The 21,102-nt window shown below is 39.1% G+C and overlaps 5 protein-coding genes across 7 annotated transcripts; 2 read left to right on the top strand and 3 right to left on the bottom strand.

The window, feature by feature from the left end:
* On the top strand, nucleotides 36-2,347 carry LOC18597241 (probable tyrosine-protein phosphatase At1g05000). The gene is made up of 5 exons (XM_007026147.2): nucleotides 36-591; nucleotides 697-790; nucleotides 1,666-1,723; nucleotides 1,806-1,849; nucleotides 1,949-2,347. The coding sequence occupies exons 1-5, from the start codon at nucleotides 362-364 to the stop codon at nucleotides 2,132-2,134; spliced, it is 612 nt and encodes a 203-aa protein (XP_007026209.2). The 5' UTR covers nucleotides 36-361; the 3' UTR covers nucleotides 2,135-2,347.
* Nucleotides 4,552-6,329, bottom strand: LOC18597239 (1-aminocyclopropane-1-carboxylate oxidase). The gene is made up of 4 exons (XM_007026145.2): nucleotides 6,113-6,329; nucleotides 5,804-6,030; nucleotides 5,365-5,698; nucleotides 4,552-5,070 (listed from the first exon to the last, which is right to left on the bottom strand). Exons 1-4 carry the CDS (start codon nucleotides 6,218-6,220, stop codon nucleotides 4,780-4,782), a joined length of 960 nt encoding a protein of 319 aa, XP_007026207.2. The 5' UTR covers nucleotides 6,221-6,329; the 3' UTR covers nucleotides 4,552-4,779.
* On the bottom strand, nucleotides 12,437-14,118 carry LOC18597238. Of its 3 annotated transcripts, none has more exons than XM_007026144.2 (2): nucleotides 13,651-14,118; nucleotides 12,437-13,442 (listed from the first exon to the last, which is right to left on the bottom strand). In XM_007026144.2, the coding sequence occupies exon 2, from the start codon at nucleotides 13,370-13,372 to the stop codon at nucleotides 12,755-12,757; it is 618 nt and encodes a 205-aa protein (XP_007026206.2). In that variant the 5' UTR covers nucleotides 13,373-13,442; nucleotides 13,651-14,118; the 3' UTR covers nucleotides 12,437-12,754. The 3 variants fall into 3 exon arrangements, with proteins under 3 accessions (XP_007026206.2, XP_007026205.2, XP_017978196.1); XM_007026143.2 differs by having other exon boundaries at nucleotides 12,437-13,429; XM_018122707.1 differs by having other exon boundaries at nucleotides 12,437-14,118.
* On the bottom strand, nucleotides 15,245-16,728 carry LOC18597237 (putative pentatricopeptide repeat-containing protein At1g10330). The gene has a single exon (XM_007026142.2). It carries the CDS (start codon nucleotides 16,726-16,728, stop codon nucleotides 15,328-15,330), a length of 1,401 nt encoding a protein of 466 aa, XP_007026204.2. The 3' UTR covers nucleotides 15,245-15,327.
* LOC18597236 (plastid-lipid-associated protein, chloroplastic) lies at nucleotides 17,616-20,883 on the top strand. The gene is made up of 3 exons (XM_018123795.1): nucleotides 17,616-18,441; nucleotides 19,717-19,912; nucleotides 20,360-20,883. The coding sequence occupies exons 1-3, from the start codon at nucleotides 17,954-17,956 to the stop codon at nucleotides 20,672-20,674; spliced, it is 999 nt and encodes a 332-aa protein (XP_017979284.1). The 5' UTR covers nucleotides 17,616-17,953; the 3' UTR covers nucleotides 20,675-20,883.

Below are 21,102 nucleotides of genomic sequence, written 5' to 3'. Positions count from 1 at the left end.
ATCACCGGCCCACCTTTTATTTTTTTGTCTCCACGTCACCATATTTTCTCTGTCATCCAAAATCGTAAAATCATCAGAAGAAGGACAACCGAACCAGTAAATAAAGAAAAAGGGGTTGATCCCTGCCCTGTCACCGTGCACTGTGGCCACTGTCTTCCTCGGATCCGATCTTTTCTCTTTTGCTTTGTTGTTTTCCACTGTATAAAAAGGGGGACAGACACCCAAAGATTCATGAATCAGAAGATCCTTCGCATATTCTTTCGATTCGCTCTTTGAAATTCCCCTTCGTCTATTCCCTCATATCCCTCAACTTTTCTTTTTTTATGGGTTTTGGTTTCAAAATATTTGGCGCGAAGCAGACATGAGAGTCGAAGGATTTGACGGAGAGATTAGTGAGGCGATCGAGGTCTCCCAGCCAAGGACGCCGCCGTTGTTGCCGCCGGATGTAGGAGATGATAGTGAAAAGGACGGGGAGGAGCTGTTCGTGCCTCCTTTGAATTTCGCTATGGTCGATAATGGAGTTTTCAGGTCTGGTTTCCCTGATTCCGCCAATTTTAGCTTCTTGGAATCGCTGGGGCTCCGTTCGATTATGTGAGTTGCTTAATCAAAGGGAATTTCCTGTTTTGCCTTGCTGGTTACCAAACGTGAAATTTTCCTTGAATTTTAATTGCTTTCTTTTTTTTTTCCCACACGTAGATATCTCTGCCCCGAGCCTTACCCAGAGGCCAATAACGAGTTTTTGAAGGCTAATGGAATCCGGCTTTTCCAATTCGGTATCGATGGCTGCAAGGTTTGCTATTGATTTTCTTCATCTAATTATTGATTAGCATGATCAAATCTCTGGCTGTTACCAATTTCCATTTGATGATTTGACTTCGAAAGTGGTTTTCATTAATCTAAAATCAAAATGTTGAATTTGATATCCAGTCCTATTTTCTCTATATCCACAGAAATGGTGATCTATGAACTGTTTACAAGCGTGTAGTTTGAGAACCCTTTGGATAAGAAATAAAAAATTGATGAAAATGAAGCAGCTTTTATTGTATCATCATCCCTCTCTGAAAAAATTACAGCAGTTTTTACTTCAGCTGTTTGTGCTTCAGTTATTGTATTATCAGCCCTCTCTGAAAATTTAAAAGCAGTTTTTTACCTCGAGCTGCTTTTATTGTATCATCTTCCTAGTTGGGGAGCTGGGGAATTAGTTCTTGCTGAAATTTAAGTTTTGTTTGTGTTACATGATGGGGATCAAGCTTATTTGTACAGACTGGGGCAAGAAACTGAACCCCCTTTATATCTCTCTTTACCATCTGGGCATCTCTCTTGTTCGGTCATGCTATTATTCATGATGTAGTTTGCATACATTTGCAATTCTGGCTGTTTATGGTGAAGAATACTGCAATTTCAAATGCTTGTCTGTCTGCTTTAGAAATGATATTACATTCATAGATGTGTATTGGTGCCCTGAGAATAAAGCAATATAACCAAGATTAGCTTTAGATGGTTTAAGTTAGCTCCTGGTATGGACAAGGATTATTTTGTATGGGCAATGCTTGGCTTGATGTGGTATTGGCCAAATATAATCTGCCATATCTGTGATTTCCGACAAAATCTTACATCTTAAGAAGCAACACTTTCTTGAATATTGATGATCAATACTTTGTACAGGAACCTTTTGTAAACATTCCGGAGGAAACAATTCGGGAAGCATTGAAAGTAGTCCTTGGTATCAAAAAGCCCTTTTACTTGTACCCTATTAGTTTTCTTGTTTATCATCTGGCTTATATTCTTGTCTGTTTTCATACCAGATGAAAAGAACCACCCACTGCTAATCCACTGCAATCGAGGGAAGGTAATTTGACCCTCCATTCATTTTTCCACCTTCGCAAATTTCTGCCTAAGTTCTCTACCCAACTTATTGGTTCACCAATATATTGCTTTCCCTTTGCAGCACCGTACTGGTTGTCTCGTGGGATGCCTAAGAAAAGTGCAGAGATGGTGCTTGTCTTCCATTTTTGACGAGTACCAGCGGTTTGCCGCTGCCAAAGCAAGGGTGTCCGACCAGAGGTTCATGGAGAGATTCGAGGTTTCCAGCTTAAAGCACTCACCAACAACGTTTTCATGTTCAAAGAGATAGCAGAACGTCAATTGACAGCTTAAAAGTTTTTCTGCCATAATCGGAACAAAGCCAACCAACAAGACGAGTTCGAAGTTTGAATCGAACTTGTATCTTATATAGTATACTATGTTTTCTTCCCCTGTTTCTTTTCCGGATACTTGGCATGGATGGTTTACCTTTCTAAGAAAAAGATTATATTCAAACCCCTTTGTTGTTCGCTATTTTTTATGATTTCAATCTAGAAACAAAGAATAAGAAAAAGGGTAAAACGAAAGAAGTGTGGACGAGCAACAACCAGATCGTCAATGGAGAAAATATGACGTCTGAAACGATATCTCGGCCTTTGAATTTGATATACCTCAATGTTCTTCCCCATGAAGAAGACAGTCTTATATAAACTGCCTCCTTGCTGTTAACCGAACAGAGGTTTCCATCGAAAGATCTTACTATGAAGAAAACAAAAACTTTTGAAAAGCAAACCAGAGTGGCGGTGGTGTTAGCATGTATGGGTGGCTTTTATAGAGCACGAACCCTAGATGTTCAAGCCAATGGTTAATTTATCAAAATACCCTTTTAAGGGATGGGGTGCATACCGGACATTCGTTTGAATGGGCTATAAGAGTTGGGGCATGGGCTCATGAAAGGGGTGTTTACAGTTTTGGCATGGGTTTCTTCGTTTGAATGGGCAACCAGGGGGTGGGCATGGGTTTCGGGCTTTCAATAGGCTGAAGATCCGCAAGCAAATTTGTTGGCCTGTAAGCACATAGATTCTAATCCAACAAGTGGTTGAGAAACAGTACTGATGCTTCTGCTTCTGGATTCTTACTGACCAGGGGACAGGGGCAGAGAAACAATGATGTTCGGGTTCTCGCAGTGATGGGCAAAGGAACACAATGGGATGATGATGATGGAATTTGTTAAAGCAACCAACCCTAATTTCCAAAAGCTTCACCATTTCTGCTGCATAATCATGCTGTCCTTCTGGGAGATGACACTCGAACTAGGCTTAGGCGTTATCGAGTATGATTGACATGATTATAGATCAACAAAAACATGTTGGTAGGTTATAATGACATGGTACATGTGCCTTAGGCCAAAAAAGGGGTGAGGGCGGTGGAACTGTATTCTGAAACTTGAGAACAGCTACAGCTCAAATCCTAAACCTGCTTCTGGATTTTACTTTTATGGATATCCTCAATTCTGTCCAATTTACTCACTCTTACAGACTGCCTCAAAACCTATTATCTCTACCATTGGTTCATCAGTGGTTAATCTTAAGCTGTATTATGTCACTTTGTTTTGGTGCAAGTTGCAACCTTGGTGTTCCAAGGAGCACAGTATTAGCTCCTATAGAGCATATTGCTTGTTTCATTAGCTACCTCTTTTTCTTCCCCATTGATACTGGCAAGCCAGCCCATGTCTGGTTGTTGTTACTTACTGATTGGTTTTGCTACTATGTAGTTGTCTCTGTTATGAAATTGGAAGAACTCGAATTCTGATTGGCTGTTTCCTTTCTACATCCATACCAATTAGGCTGGCTATTGCAGAGGCAAGTTGGAAATTGTGACACCATGTTTATTTTACCTGAAAGCCTTTTGGATCTTTCCGACTACCAACTATTGAAGATCCTCTTTGGGATAATTTTTTTATGTTGGTTCCCCTGAATCTGCCAGTCCCAAGGTAGAGATAGAACTCTGGTATCCATTATGCTCATTTTGCGTGACAGAATGTGTTCTGATTGGGTTTTTTTGCTTTTCTTCCTCCCATTCACATTGGTACAAGTCAAGTTCCTTTGCATTCACATTGCCAATCTGCTTTCGTCTGCTTAAATGTTAGTATACCCGTCAACCTCCCATCTCTCAAGTGTATTGTGACAGCTAGACCGTAAAAAATGGAATTAGTGGTTAGTTTGCAATCGAAAAAGTTCCGTGATGTTAAATTAATTAGGGATGCTGAGAACTTTCCTGTCATTGGGTTTAGTGGATTCTATCAGTTTTCCACTCAAAAGAAGTTGAATTATTATGTGGATATCAGAAGGTCTGACCTGATTAGTACGTATCTCTGGATTATGATCTAATAAACAAAATTAACATTGGCTGAGGGAAAGGTGATCAAAAAGTTGACAGATGAGGTTTTTTGCTTGACAGCAGTTGCTCATAGAGATCTCTTGGCTATTATGGGGTCAACTGCAGCTTTCTTCTTCCAAATTCTTTCCCCCCACCTTCCCAAAATAGGGGTGTCTAAATGCTGGAAATCTAGTATGAGTTGTTAATATTGTTTCTCCAATGTAATCAATACCAGAACCATTGATGATGGTTTCGGAATTAAGGGAATAGGGAACAGCAAATTGTTGGGTTCAAAAGAGAACTTACAAGCGCAAAGTAGTTCAAACAGGAAGACGGGAATTGAGAGACAAAAGTGTTATTAGAGCCTAATAAAGCCAAAATAGAATCTTAAGGACAATTTTGCATATCAGATAAATTTGGGTTACTTTCTACAACAGGAACATCTCATTGAAAGCACAGCCTCGAGGCATCATAACAGAGGATATCTTAGTCCAAGCTTTAAGCTTATTTAAACTACTAAGCTCCACACTGATAGACTAAACTTATTAACAGAAACACACTACTAAGCTTTTTGTTCTCTTCACACACTGAAAGGACTTAAACAGTTGCAATAGGACCCAATTTAACTGATGACTCCATGGTCTTCATGGCTTCGAACCTTGGCTCCTTGGCCTGGAACTTGAGGCCAGCGTAGAGCTTCATGTAGTCCTCAAACACGAATTTGGGATACAACTGGGATGTCTCAGCTTCTTTCTCGAGTAAAGCTGGTGCTGGATATATGACAGCATCACTGCCCGGGTTGTAAAAGGAAGCAATAGACATCCTTGTACCATCTGTTTGAGCGATCACACGATGCAACACACTCTTATACTTGCCATTGGTGATCACCTGTATGAAGCAGACAAAAGAGTCAACAAGAAAACAATCACGGAATCAACCTGGAAACTAAGAAATCCCCTGCTGGAAACCTGGAATCATGTTTGTGCTCCACTTAAGTAAGCTTTTGCGCTTTATACATGGAGATGTTAATTGCAATGATATTCCATATTCTGTACGCAGCAAAGTGGCCATTTTATTATTACCAAACATCCTAATGCTGAATCTGATTAAGAATCGCTTTAGTTTTGAGTTAGATTTGAACTTTTAGTGCTAAAACAACAGGGGTGAACGGCTTGGTTATACCTCAACTTGGTCACCAAGGTTGATCACAATGGAGTGCTTCATCGGAGGAACATCGATCCACTGGTCATCCTTGAGGAGCTGAAGGCCGCTGACCTTGTCATCTTGGAAGAGTAAGATGATGCCACCAGCATCTGTGTGAGCCCTGAGGCCCTTGATAAGGTCTGGCTTAGGGCATGGAGGGTAGTTGCTGACCTTGGTGCCAAAGGTTGGCCCTCTGGACCCATAAAAGACATTTTTCAGGTACCCCTTCTCCAACCCAAGATTCTCACACAACAAGTCCAAAAGTTGCTCTGCCAGCTTCTCCAACTCCACTGCAAACTCCTTCATTACCTTTCTGTTATAAAAAAAGAAACCATTTTGTTAGCACATAAAAGCTAGCCATTTTCCATCACTCCCACCGCTTAAAAGAAAGTGAAAACAAAAAGTCTGTAATTTTGACCTGTATTCTTCTTCAAGATCAGGGATTTCGGATATGTTTGATTCAGGCAAGTGGCGCAAGAAGAAGGTGCTTTCCCAATCCAAATCATTGATCTCAAATTGAACAGCCTCAAGACCCTTACTCGCCACCATTTCTTTGAACCTCTGCTCCATGCACTTTCTGTAGTGCTCCTTTGTCAGCCTCTCCACGGTGTCCAACAGCTCATGAGATATCCCATGGTTCATCAGCTTTTCAAGAAAAAAGAGTAAAAAACACAATTAGACAAGAAGCATTACCATAGAAACACACATTTTGAAAAGCTTATAGTACCTCAAAGAAACCCCAATTCTCACAGGCATCTTTGATCATTTCCATGGTGGCTCCTCTCTCCTCACCATCGAGTTTGGAGAAGTCAATGACAGGGAAAGTGGTCTCCATTGTCTGAACTCGATTCTTACTGTTGTTTTCCGTAATGGGATAATGCTTAACTCTCTAGTTAGGCGTGTGAGATGGGACTACGGGAAAGGGTGCAATTTATAGGCACAGAAGGAGGGGCAAAACAGGGGAAAAAAAAAAGGGTGAAAGCGTGGGGAACTTGGAAGATTAAACATAAAAAAAATGTAAAACAAAGAATCCATAATCTTCAAGGGAAAATAAAAGAGGGAACAGGGACTCGTGGAGCTGGTAATTTCGTTTGGACCCCCTAACCCCATCTTTAGTTTTGTCCTGAAGCGACGGCCATGATCCAGTGTGTGACCTGTGATATTCTTTCTTTTCGAGTTTATCTGAACTTTCTTTTCTTGGTCGGGGAAGGGACCCACTCTTGTAGTAGCCTTCGTTCATGTCCTTTGCTTTCTTCCCAGTACTTGACCAAGCCCCGAGAGAGGGTTGCTTGCCCCCCCTGTTACTTTTCCCCCATCGCCAAGAACCTGACACCAATCTCGGAAATTCTTCGATCAAATGGGCATCCATTAAAGGTAGAGGTGATACTGTCCTCTACCTCCTAGTTGTCCCTGATACTGATAAATATAAATTAAGGGAATTAATATCTTGAATAGATTATTATTTCATCTTCGCCAAGTTGGCCATACCTTAAAGATTAGCAGACAGGCTTGGTGAGAGCTAGAAAGAGGCCGACGAACCCACGTACGTGCCGCCAGAATCAATCCTTCAATAAATTTTTTTGTTAAAAGGTTTTAATATTGACTTGATGTGACTCGACATGCCATGCATTAAAATCAAGTATATGTCTTTGTCTTTAATGCTGTTTTTTTTTTTCGAATCTTACTTATACCCTAATCTTTCTCTCTAGTCTCTTTCAGTTAGATGGAAAAAATCTCCAAATATTAAAAGAAAAAAGGCAATATAATCAAGATTTCGTTCACACTTTTAAACTATTATATACTTTTTTCGATCCTTAAATGTTTCTCTTTTTTATTTGTATGAAAATTATAATAAATTTTTTTACGAAAAGTTAATGCATGTGCATGTGCATGCATGCATACAAAGAACACGTGTGTAGAAGTAATGGCATATACTTAGCTCGAAATACTGATGGAGTTGTTCATACCCTTTCTAATTAATCATGTTTTCTTTATCTTTTTCAACTTAATTATGGGAATAAACATCAAATCATATCGAAAGTTAGAAAAAGCAAAGCAAGGCATGCCATAAAAGAAAAGGAAGCAGACAGGGCAGCAGGAGATGAGGAAAAAGATGGGTTTTGTAGGGGGAGATCGGTGAGGGGGCCTTTGGCTTTGGGATGACTGTGGAACTAACAAAAGGGTTTAACACAGTGCCTCGGTGTGCACTTAAGAGCGAGACAAATCAAAAGCAAATGTGCAGGACAAAAGCAAGATAACTTTGATTTTGCATGCGCATGCATTTAAAAGAAGACATGACATATCAACAAGTTCTTTTACGTTGCTTGGAAGTGGAACTGGTCTGGTTTTTCTGACAGACAAAATTTTTCACCCCAAGGAGAGATATGGGAAGATGCATCGAGCACCTTACTCTCAATTCAATTCAAATCATATGAATATGCATAGAAATAGAAGTGTGCGTATACACACACATAATTTACGTATGTATGTAACATGATAGTAAATGATTAAGATTGCATATCGAGAAAAAAGATATTATATACGTATAGATACATTAAATTTATGTTAACATGGTTATAAATGATTAAGATTGGATATCGAAAAAAAAGACATGAATATTTATGTACGGCTCAATTAAATGAAAAAGCACAACCTTACTCTTTGTTTGTTCTTCTTAATCGGGTAAGTATTACCAAAACCAAAGCAGGGGGTTTGGATAAATTCAACAGTAGGGAAACAATGGGCCTTTTCTCCTATAAAAAATGAAATAATTATATATATATATATATATATATATATACGTAGTTGGGAAAGAAGACTTGGAGCTTTCTGGTGACTCTTTGTCATGTATATATATATATATATATATATAGTTGGGAAAGAAGAATTGGAGCCTTCCGGCGACTCTTTGTCGTGTCCTATCAGATCCTTTTCCCACCTTGGATCTCTCCAGTCACATGCAAATGTTCCATCTTTATATTCCTCCGTGCCTACAAACCTCAATCCCTCTGATTGCTTTGGGTTTGATTAATTAATTGATGGAATGCATGCCACTCCTCTGTCCTCACTAATGAAGACTCGACGTAGGAACGACAACCACATGCAAACAAATTTCAATTCTCTTTGTTGGAGGCAGATACCTAGTCATTCCCATGTTATTCCATGATAAAAAATTGTAAGGTATATATGTATACACTGTTGATTTAGTTTTTACAGTAGTTTGAATAAACTCAATAATTGCTTACTACAAATGGAGAATACCAATCTTGAAATCATATACTAATTCTCAAATAGAAGGCCAAAAGGGAAGAATATAAATCAAACTACAATCATTTCAAAACATCATGCACAAATGCAGAGAATTCAACGGCTAGACACATATAATAATTACATCAAGAAAATGTTAAAAGGGTGTTTAATCTTCGTAATTTTCTTTAATAAAGCTTGCTATAGCAATAGAGTGGACGAGATGAAATAAAGTTCATGAAAACCACTTGCTTTATCATGTTTTTTTTGTTAATCATCGAAAGGGTTCTTCATGCAATGGAATCCCAAATGTTTATAAGAGGAACTAGAAAGAACCTAGAGTTCGAAAAATCTGGATGCAGAGGAAAAACATAGCACATGCCATTGGTCTTGGATGCAAGTTCCAGGTTCCATGAACTTTCCTTTTCTTGCCCTACTTAAATCTCTCTGTGTTGTTATCCAATCTTTTCAAATGATATATCCATGGTCCTGATGTATGGTAAATGGGCACTGTCTGCAAATAATTTCGACCCTCACCTGTACTTCTCCCTTTCATTATGTGCCAAAGCTCAAATTAGATTGTTTTCTTTCGACTTGGAAGGATATCCTTCACAGTATCAGCTTTCCCGTTGTTTCCCCCCATAAAATGTGCTGTATATTCAGTGCATGAACGGTTGCAAAAGACAATGACCCCAAAATTGTGAGACATTCCTTTAGGTATTTGGGTGCACATGCCATGTTTTGGTTAACTAAACGATGCTGGACGTGGACCCCATCAGATTCCCTTTGGCCCTTTCTGTATTATTATTTCCCCAACAAATTAATATGCTGCTAACCACATAAAATATCAGCCATGTTTAGCTTCGAGTTTGTGCCAATAGGTATGGGTTTGCCTGAAAATAAAAGAGCCAAAACATTTGTTCGTAATCATAATCATACATGCACATATTTATTAAAGATCAAAAGTCTCAAGAATTCACACTTTCAATTCAAAAAAACATGTTTACAATGCAAAAAATGACCACTTATAAGTTCAAGAGTCTACTCACTTATTCACTAAGATCGAAATAATTTCGATCAAGATGAATCCCTTTTCTCTATCGGTGAAAGGGTATTACAAAAAGAGGGAAGAAGTTACGTTATGGTAGAATTCCTCGCGTAACAAAAAGGTAGAGAAATCTCAATCACAAAAAATTTCTATTTTTACGTATCCATTTACAGTAAAATTTATCTTTATAAAATATGTTTGAAAGAAATATTAATGATGCGATTTTTTATTATAATTTTAAAAACCAACTTAACAGGAAAGGAATTCGAAAATACCAACCTAACATGAAAGTTTGAAGCATCGGAGATTTTTTTGCCATTCTATATATAATTTTTAGATGTTGTTTTTGCTTCAAACAAGCTGAAACTATCTAAACCAATGAGGATTCTTCACATGAAAATTTAGTATATATTTAATCGATCCATGGGACACTGGTGAACCGCACGAGTATACGAGGAAGAAGAATAATTTGATGATAATCAGCAAAAGGGTCCCCCAATCAAGATATTCATCAAAGATCAACGGATGGGTTTCAGCATTTTTGGACCGTTGATTTGCTTCCAATATTATTTTTATGCACAATGGACCCACGACAGAAATGGTTTCAGCAAGACTCATGATTTAATTACAACTGAATCAATTTTTATTATTCCCCTTTATGGAAAGAAGACAAGTTCTGATTTGTAAATCGGCTTATGCTAACTTTTAGAGCAAGGTTTTATTTATAGTAAACCTCGGTCGGACAACTTCATCGAACGACATTTGACCTTTGTCTTTGATGGAGATTAGATTCTTTTATTAACTTCAATGTCTTTATTACAACCTCTTTTTTTTTTTTATTCTGTTTTTTAATCCTTTAATGATCTATTGCTAATCACGCCTTTGTCACTCAAGTTTTAATCATGCATTAAGGGAACATCGTATTCAATAATCATACCCTCGAACAAAAACATTAAAAAAGCAGAAAGGAAACGTCGTGGTCTTGAAAGGTCTTCAGGTAGATCATAATGTAATTTAATGATCTCCTTTCCAGAAACAAAAAAAGTCTCGAAAAATTGCATAAAACAAAAGATTGTCCTGTCCGGCGCTGGCGCCGGTGCCGGGAAGAAAGAGTTTGATTTTGATTCTTCGACCGCATATTAGTCAAGAGGGGGGATGGCTATAGAGACGGTGCCAACATCTTAAACTTTGCCTCTCTGCAGCTATATGTCTACACTTGGACAGAAAAATTCTTCCGACGAACCAAAAGAGTGCCTTCACACTGCAGTCAACATCGGTCACAGAAATAGTAGGAAAAATGCATTGTGAATACGCCCAAATGAAGCATCTTTTGGCACGTATCGATGATGGTTTTCATGTAAAAGACGAAAGAGATTTCCATAATGCACTTACTTCAGGCCACATGATGTTTACAGGAAGCAAAAGAGGCTTTCTGAAAGTTATCTTTGATGCGTAATCGAACGGAACCCCCACTGAGTCCAAATAAAACAGCCCTTTTCTTTTCCCCCTGTTGAAAGTTACTACCATTGCATGTTCCTAGAAAACATCGATTTCAGAACTTATTTGATCGTGATCGATCAGAATCATATGCCTGTCCTCGATCCTTCGTGTTTATCCCACAGTGTTTCATAATGGTTTTTCCGGGCTCAGCTTGGTACTTATCTACTGTCTGGGGGATACCTAGTTGCCTAACCTTTCCCTGTTGGGATGGGGCCATGGCCGTCACACGTTTGTGGCATGCAATCAGTTTACGCTTCATCAGAATTATTTCATGTTCCTCCTGTCAGACCTATGACTTTGATTATTCCCTCTTCTTTGTTTCGTTTCTGTTTAGTCCTTTTCGGACGCAAATCAAAGCCTGAAAGCACTAACCTAGAGGTTGAAGTATCAACTTTTAGCTTCTCAATCGATGTTTAAGTTGTGTTGATACATACATGGAGAAGGCAGCAGCCCTGTTGCTTTTTCTTTATGAACTCGCCCATGTCGGCACAGGAAGAATCTAAAGTTCTGAACCTCAGCTGAATTAGACCAAGGCCATCGAGAGTGCAGCAAGCTCAACCTGGCTCACAGACTTCGCTAAAACCAAAGGGCCGGCGGCCCTTCTAACCTGGAACTACCTCAACCAAGAGTCCAGACTTCATAAACAGACAGCCCATTTTGATCGACTGGTTTGAAAAAATGGAAGGGCCAACGTTTCCCATCAGTAGTGGAGCCACGTTTGGACCATATACCACAGAAAATTTGTTGACGCTTCTAGTATCTTAGGCTATGTTTAAGCCGTGGCCAATTGGGGCATACCAAACTAATTCAATGCATTTAGTTTCCGGTCATTCATTTATAAATTTGTTTCTGACTTTGATTCTTCTTTAGTACTGTTCACTGGTATTTGTTAACCTGGGTGCACTTAGTTGACTAGCCAACTTCAGTTTCTCGATGTCCTACTCCATTTCCAGCTGATCTTATAAAGAATCTGTAATTCCCCATTTCGTATCACATCATTATTGAACCAGTAATACTTGAATCTGAATTGTTTCAGAGTCTTAACTAGTGAACTAGGTGTTGGCATGACCCTGAGAGCTGAAACTGGACCTTTACACTGGCAAATTGGGGCATGATTGGAAAAAGCTTAGCTCAACTTTTTTTGACTAAGCCCATTAAAGCAGGTTCAGCCTGCTTGCAGGACTTGCTGGAATCAAAAGGTCCATGGATACAATATTGAACAGTTGGATACTTTTGGACAGAGTAGGATCTCTCTCAGAAATAGGAAAATAAACTCTATTTTACAGTCTTCAAATTTCCAAATGTCGATCCTAACTAACCACTAATTGCTGTATTTTTGGCAAAAGAGGAGAGGAAAGAACATCGAAAAAGAATAATGTTTCAAGTAAAATAAGATTTTCAAGCAGTAAATAGTATAGAATATCCAATCCCATGACAAAATTCCCTTCACCTTCACCCTCCAAGGTCTGACCATCTCGAGGCACCATCACCATCATCATCATCATCATTCATTCACCATCACCATCATCATCATCATGATGGCAATCATCAGGGGGAGGGGAAGGACCTGATTGTTTAGAAAATGTCAAGAATCTCGAGGATTGAACGGTTGCAGAGGGGACAAGACCCTCGATTCAACCACAGTTCCCTCGAACACACCCTGCAAAAAGTGTGTCCACACGGGATAAACGCCGCGCCTTTCTTCTTCCCCATGCACACGCAGCACATCGAATCACTCCCCATCTCCACGCCACCTTTCTCCTCCTCCCCACCACCGCAGAAGCCGTCCGCCTCCTCCAACAGCCTCATCAACGACACCCTGAGCGGCGTCCCGGGCGATCTGAGCCCCGCATTACTCTGCCCATCACTCGTCGGAGCCGCGTTACCTCCCTCCGGTTCTTGAGCTGCCCGAAAGTGTCTCTCGGCTGCTAAAGCCGCCGCCAGATTCATGCCCGACGAAACGGGAGACGGGTTAATGCAACCTGGATCCGGATTATGACCCGAATGCGTCGCTTCTACTTGTTCCCGTTGTTGGTCTGCTTCTTCTTCTTCTACCACTTCAACTTCATCGTCGTCTCTAACGCTTATGGTCGTTGACCCGAGGCCCCAGGTGGCGCCACAACAGCCCACGATTTTAAATCCTAGCCGTTCTTTGAAACTCCTCCTCCTCCTTTCCCTATCTACACCGTCCATTTCTTCTCTCAGAAATCTCAGGATTGTCCTTGCTCCCCTTTCCCCTTGCAATGATTCCTGCAGTATCACACTGAGTTGACTCATTTTTTTGCTCAAACAAGAACAATGCAAATGCAAAGAAAAGAAAAAAAAAACACAGAAAGCAACTAGCTAGGCAGAAGAAACATAACATATTTAAGCAAAGCAAAAAAGGGTGTGAAGATTGTTAATGAGGGGAGGCACACAGCAAGCCATGGAAGTCCCGTGAGTATGCTTGAAACCAATAAAGAGAAACCCACCTCTGGCGTTGAATTCACACCGGTGAAAACGACAGAACTAAAGGAATCAAAACCAAAAACGGCCTCTTGAAAAGCTGTTTTTTGCAAGGTTTTGAGCGTAACTCCTCCGTTACTGAGAAAGGACAAAACAGAAGAAGAGCAAGCATACAAAAAGGAAAAGGAGGGTGCCCTGAGCTTGGAGGGTTCTTTACTTCCTCATAGATGGCTTTTCTTGGAGTTGGAGCAAAGAGCAGAACTTTGGGTGTTTGATTCTGGGCTTTGATTAATTTTTAATTGGTGAGATTCAGGATTTAATTATTCAGATTGGTAGTACTAATTTTGATGAATTTAGTTAAAAAGGTGAGGTCTTTGTTGTGTAGTAATTCGGACATGGCGTTCGCCGGCCAAACAATCCAAGTCAAAAGGGTCGCTGATGCCGGCGCGGCCACCGAGGTCTTACCAAGTGTTTCATTATGCATGGAAAATACATTTCCTTCGCTTTTCTTTCGTTATTTTACTTTGATAATTTAATATTTATTAAAAATTAATTAATTTTAATAAATTGATTGATACTTCTATACAAGTAAGTGGGACGTGATTCAAACAAAAATAATAATAATTTGGGATTATGTTACTTGTAAATTTATATTGCTTACGTATTTTTAGTTGCAAGATAACATTTTCTTATCAAACAAAGAATAGTCAAATTAAAGGTGAGAATAAAGATTATATTAAATTTGAATTTAAGGGAGTTAATTGATTGAAATTGATATTTTGATTATGTTTTGTTTTAAAAATCGATTAATTCGATTTTTAAAATACTAAAGTCGTACCGATTGAATGCTTACTCCTAGAATTTTACAAATTTAGACTTTAAGGGGTGGCTTTAACTTAAATAAGCCCTTGCTTCTATTACCGTAATACCATTTAATTATGTAAAGCTAAAGCCTTAAAAGGCTCAAAAACTTAATTTGCGTGAGGTGTACAAAAAGTTGTGTTAGGGATGCAAGTGATCCTCCATCCACTCTTGGAATTGCTTCTATTTCTTTATTCATATATTTAAAGGTTTAAGTCCAAACTCCATATGTAGTGATAGTGTCTATAAGTTTGTAATGAGGTGAAGCTCATATGAGCTGTACTGATCCTCTTTTCTGGTAATATTCAAACTTTAATACTATTTAAGATCGTCTTATTCTCCACATCATAATCATCATTAACCAAACATTGATGAGAAATTTCTTGTTATGATATTCAAATTCTTGTCCCTTAGTGTCAAACCCCTACGGGCTATTTTGCCTTTTCTATTCCTTTTAAGGTCAATTAAGACAATGATTGGCCTATCAAGTTCAAATCAATCAGGGCATCTCTCTTACTTCCCTGACCAAAACTCCAGGCTAATGGCCCACGATCAGAGTATAATGCATTTTTTAAATGCCCTCATGCTGCACACGATCAGCCGTGAGCAACTATACTTGTACATGTATCAATGAATCAAATGTTACATATAAGCAACGATATTCGTACACATATCAATGAATCAAATGTTAAGTATTAGATATATATTATTGTTTAAATCAATGGAGCCCACGGGAGCTCAATGCAAAAGATTCCAACCTTTCAATATTTACCAGCAGCATATCTCTACTGCAGAATCCATGTGATTAATTTAGACACATCTACTGCATTTGACATGACTCTTTACATGGAACTAATCAAGCTATAAGCTGGAACTTTCCTGATCCGAGCCTCTACCAATGCTTTCCTCAAGTCAGCTGCACGATCCCATCTCTCCAGATCAGCGTTTATGCTAGACAATGCTACATATAGCCCACAATGTCGTGGCTGCAACTCAAGCAACTTTCTCCCAACTTCATTCCCAAGTTCAATGGCGCCATGAATCTTACAAGCGTTTAAAAGAGCTCCCAGAACTGATGCATCAGGTTGAAATGGCATAGTCCCTATAAACTCAGTTGCTTCAGTCAGAAGTCCTGCTCTGCCCAGAAGATCTACCATACACCCATAGTGCTCCATCATTGGCACAATGCCGTATTGACAAGACATTGACTGAAAGAGTTCAGAACCCAACTCCACTCTCTTGGTGCGAGCACAAGCCGTAAGAACAGCAACTAAGGTAACCTCATTGGGACACACTCCCTCCACCTTCATCTTCTCAAACATGTCCAATGCCTTCTCTTCTCTGCCATTACATGCGAGCGAGGAGATCATTGCATTCCAAGTAAAAACCTCTCTGACCAACATTTGATTGAAAACTCTCACGGCAGTCTCTGAACAACCTTTCTTCCCGTAAAAATCAATCAACGCTGTTCCCATATAAACAGTCATAACAACCTCATTTCTGAGCATATATCCATGTATCTGCTTACCTTGATAAAGACTACCTCCCCCTTCTGAATTAGCACAACAAGAGAGCACGTTAACGTAAGTAGCCTCATTCGGTTTCACCCAAAATTCCATCATATTCTCGAAAACCCGAATCGCCTCCTTAAACTGTTTACTCCTTGCAAAACCATTAATAACACTTGTCCAAGACACCACATCCTTTTCAATCATGCTCTCAAAGAGCAAAAGAGCAGAACCCATATCGCCATTTCTCCCAAAAGCATCAAGCATTGCATTACACGCGACAATGCAAGGGTTAAAAATTTCTTCAAACACTTTACTCGCATTACTTAACCTACCGAGTTTAGCATACACTCCAAGCAATGATGTTTGCACAAAAGGGTCGCTTAATACCCCGCGTTTCAAGGCCTGTGCATGGAGGGGTGCGCAAGTGAGGGAAGCCAAGGAGAGAGATGCAGCAGCGGCTGCTTTGAAAAGGGAAGGGAAAGTGTGGGAATTGGGGGGTGTTTGATGTCCAAGCATGCGGGTGAAGAGTAAGAGTGAGTGGTGAAACGGCTTTACGTTGAGATAGGCTCTTATTAAGGTGTTGTAAAGGAGGGTGGTTTTCCATTTTGAAGCTGTGCTATAGTGGTTATGGAGAAGGAGGCCGCCGGTGATCAGGAGGGAATGGATTTGTTTGATTTGGTTCGGGCGCTGGATGAAACGTTGGAGGTGTTGGAGTAGAGATTCAGAGCTCATGTGCCTTTCTGGGTTTCAACCATGGCCCTTGCAGGTTTAATCCATTTTTGCGGTTGAAGAAACAAGGCCCAAATGGGCCCTCTAGTCACATGTTAATTGAAGCCTCCAATGGATTGTGGAAAGCCTGATCCAATCCAATTCCAATTAAATTATTGATTAATAAATAAATTTATATTATACTTTAAAATATTAAAATACTAATATGAAATAATATTTTACTATATTAATAATTTTTTAACCGATCAAATAAACTTAAATTTAATTTTAAAAATCACAAATTTGATAATATCGACTCATAATTATAAACCTAAAAAATTAATAAATCTAATTCGATTATACTAAAATTCAGTTATATCCATTTAATATATGTTAGTAGACCTATTTATAGGTGATTTTAACGCTTTGGTGACGAAAGTATAAACTTTAATTCAATCAAAACTTGAATATAAGACCAATCCGTAAACACCTTTACTTGTGAAAGGGGCCTATAGCCAATTTCCAAATATAGAGAAAAAAGGAACCCCCAATAGATTCGAAGGCCAGTAGAGATGTAAACAGGTTGATTTTATACAAATATTGGCAAGTATTGAACATGATAATAAAAGATTCATATTGGAAATGAATTCGAATAAAATTTTTAATACCCATCTTGGTCTTGGGTTCGGACATAGTCACAAAATTTATGTCATATGCTTTCAGTCATCAAAATCAAAAGAATGTATGGCTTCGACTATATGGGAAAACCACATCCATGTATTCTTATGTAGAGATAAGCTTGCAAACAAAATGAGTTATTTCTGCTTCAGTTTGCGTATTGTTTTCATTCGCTTTGGGGGAGATATTTGAGCGTTAGAAGCTTCCAGAGTTAGTTTCCACACCAATTGTGCGCCCATGCAGTCCGCCCTGACAAAGTTACTGAATTCGATCAGAACACCAATTCCCTCCCAGCCTCACACGCTCTTTGTTGGCTTTGTTCTGGAAAGGAAAGAGTCCACTCACCCACGTGTCAAGAACATGGACAGAAGAGACATAAAATCGAGGATAAAATGGTCATTGAGCTTTGTCTTCGACAGCTGTTTAGTGATTGCCCTTGTGGTTTCTTGTTCTGGTAGTTGTCGAAGTTGAATTGTTTGTTACTTAATCTCCCCTGTTTTTCATTTCTCTGTTCATAAGTTCCCTGTTTCTTCCTGTCGAGTTTTTCCATCTTGAAAATCCAAAGAAAACCATGGCTACAGTTTCTCAGTTGAATCAATTTCCATGCAAGACCTTCTTATCGACTCCACGAAGCCGTAACTTGGCCTCGAAACCTTCAATTCTGCCTCAGAACTCTACTAAACCGACTCAGAATTTGATCAAGAAATCTCAATTTTTTACCCTAAAAGCGGTCCGGGAAAGGCCCGTTTTTCAGGTCCGTGCTGTGTACGATGACGAGTATGGCCCAGACAAGGCGGAGGAGGAGGAGGAGGAGGAGCAGCCAGTGACAGAGAGTCCTGCAGTGGCGGTGGCAGAAGAGGAGAAGCCTAAAGAAGTGTCCGAAATCGATAGCTTGAAAAAGGCTTTGGTGGATTCATTTTATGGGACTAATCGTGGCTTGAAAGCTACCAGTGAGACCAGAGCTGAGATTGTCGAGCTTATAACTCAGCTCGAGGCCAAGAACCCAACCCCAGCACCAACTGAGGCTTTGACTCTGCTCAATGGAAAATGGATTCTCGCGTAAGCTCTCTACTTTCTTGCTAACCAAACATTGATAAAGAAACAGAATTATGAATCATATGTAGCTCAGACTATTATCCTGGAAATAGGAAATGCAAAGAAATTCTCGTTAAATTTTGGTTAATCATATCTTTATTGTTAAAGGCTAAGTATTTACAGTAGATTCCATCATTTGTTGACGTTATGAAGTTTATGCTTAGACATGGCATGACCTGACCTTACAGGATTTGGTCCTTCGCAATGAAAGGGCATTAATTTGTACAATAATTCAAGCTGAAATAGGCTAGCGATATATGCTTTGCTAAGTGCTTCTGAAAGAGGAGCTAGACTAGGATTTAGTGTTAGGCCTTTTGCAATAACTGAGTACCGGCTATGGCAACATCATGGTCTAGCACTTCGGTTTAATTAAGTTTCTTTCTTGTACTATTCAATGAATTTGGACATCTCATTAAGATTAGATGTTCAATCAGCGTAATCGTTCTGCACCTTTACCTTTTAGTTGTTGAGTCTACTCTACAGCCAGTTCTTCTAATTCTAATGGATAGACTGCTAGAGTAAATGGATTGAGGGCATGGAACTAACTAGGATCTAGGTACGTAAAACAGCTAAAAGAACATATACAACAATCTGGTTTGTAAAAGCATTAGTGTTTGTCTTGGAATTTGCAAGTTGTTTCTGGCCTATGAAAGAGGCTGAAGAGAAACTATCCAAAAGATTAAAAGCACAAGCAGCATAAGATACTGGCAATCTAATACATATGTATTATGTCCTGGCAGTACCCTTCACTGTGTTTTATACATCCGAAACTAGTTGCTGAAAGATGTTTTTCAGGAATAACATTTAATTTGGTCAAAAAGGATAGAATGAAGCTTGAGGGTGTGTCTGTTTCTTCTTAAATGAACTGATGACAAAAAATGTGTAGTTGAAGTTCATGCTGCTACTCAATAGGGATTGTTTTCATCAATGTTACTTAGCTTTTCTCCTCTATTTGTGGCATTTCTCAGGGTGAAACTCCCTCTCTCCTCTCTTCTAGTTTTCTGCTTGGATGTAGCCATAAAGTACAATGTTGATATTGATTCTTGTTACTGATGCTTAATATATCATGCAGCTATTAGTTACTGGTCTCGGCATATGATAGTATAACAAAGGGATTAGTAAGTTTCAAAATGGAACAGAAAATAAAACCCCAGCTATATCTCTAAGCATTTTGTTTAATTCTTTCATGAGGCAGTAGTGTACGTATATTGATATGTGATGTACTGTACTATGGCACAGGTACACATCTTTCCCGGGTCTGTTTCCACTGTTGTCAAGGGGTCAACTGCCATTAGTGAAGGTGGAGGAAATATCACAGACCATTGATGCTGAAAGTTTCACTGTGCAGAACTCTGTTCAGTTCTCTGGGCCATTGGCCTCAAATACAATTAGCACAAATGCAAAATTTGAGGTCCGAAGCCCCAAGCGTGTGCAGGTATGTTATTTATGGGTATATTTTTCTTCTGTTAAACCAATGTTAGAGAAGTGGTTCTATCTCTCACAGTAAGCATTTGGAACGTAAAGGTTTAAACTTTGATGTGAAAATTTACACTCTTTCCTCACATCTGCAGGGTTCTGTGCCATCTTCATGCAAATAAGCAAAAGTGGTTTTAGAATTTCAATCTCTTGTTCATGAAAATTTGGAATTTTCTCCATAATAATGGCAACTGGACCTATCTCTAAATTCAAATGTCATAGTAAACAATGTTGAATTACCCTTTTTCCTCTTTGAATGTCCCCAAATATTTTTTTACAGGCAGCTAAATAGTGTTTAATCAGGACTATGTTATTAGAGGAAACTGCTATGCTTGCTAATACATTAAAGAAATTAGAGGTCTGAATGTCACTTAAAATGGCTCTTTTTTCTATTTGTTCTATATAGATCAAGTTTCAAGAAGGCATAATTGGAACTCCCCAGCTGACAGACTCCATAGTTTTACCTGAAAATGTGGAATTTCTGGGACAAAAAATCGATCTAACTCCTGTTAAAGGCTTGCTCACCTCTGTGCAAGACACAGCTTCCTCTGTTGCAAAGACAATTTCCAGCCAACCACCATTGAAGTTCTCGTTATCAAACAGCAATGCAGAATCATGGTTACTTACAACATACCTTGACGAAGAACTGCGCATTTCGAGAGGAGATGCTGGTAGTGTCTTTGTGCTCATCAAGGAGGGCAGTGCTCTCTTGACACCATGAACTAAACTTTAGATCTGTTTTTTTTGCTCAACTAGTAAGGTATTTTCATTAATAATATGCCCAAGACAGTAAAGGTACAGAAAGCTGTTTCTAGTACAGCCAGATTATAACTAGTGTGTGCATACATGTTATATGACTTGATTCTAACTTGCTCTTCCTAAGTGAGAGCTGATATAATACTAGAAGCTGATATTTATACTTATCTTCCACTCACTGTTTTAGGCTTTCAGTCTATTAAAGCACCAACGCAAACCCGCAGAATTCAGTTTCCTCCTTTTAACTTTTCTCTCTCCCCCCCTCCCCCCCCCTGCCCCAATCCAAAAATGCTGTTAGACTTGAAAGTTCATGAATTATAGGAATTCAAACTCAAAACATGGTGAAAAAGGCTTAGGTTTCCTTCAGTCTTAAGGTTAAAAATCCTGCCCAAG

The sequence above is a fragment of the Theobroma cacao genome, chromosome 6 (assembly GCF_000208745.1).
Source record: "Theobroma cacao cultivar B97-61/B2 chromosome 6, Criollo_cocoa_genome_V2, whole genome shotgun sequence".
Classification (NCBI taxonomy): domain Eukaryota; kingdom Viridiplantae; phylum Streptophyta; class Magnoliopsida; order Malvales; family Malvaceae; genus Theobroma; species Theobroma cacao.
This window is presented reverse-complemented; position numbering and strand designations above follow the sequence as displayed.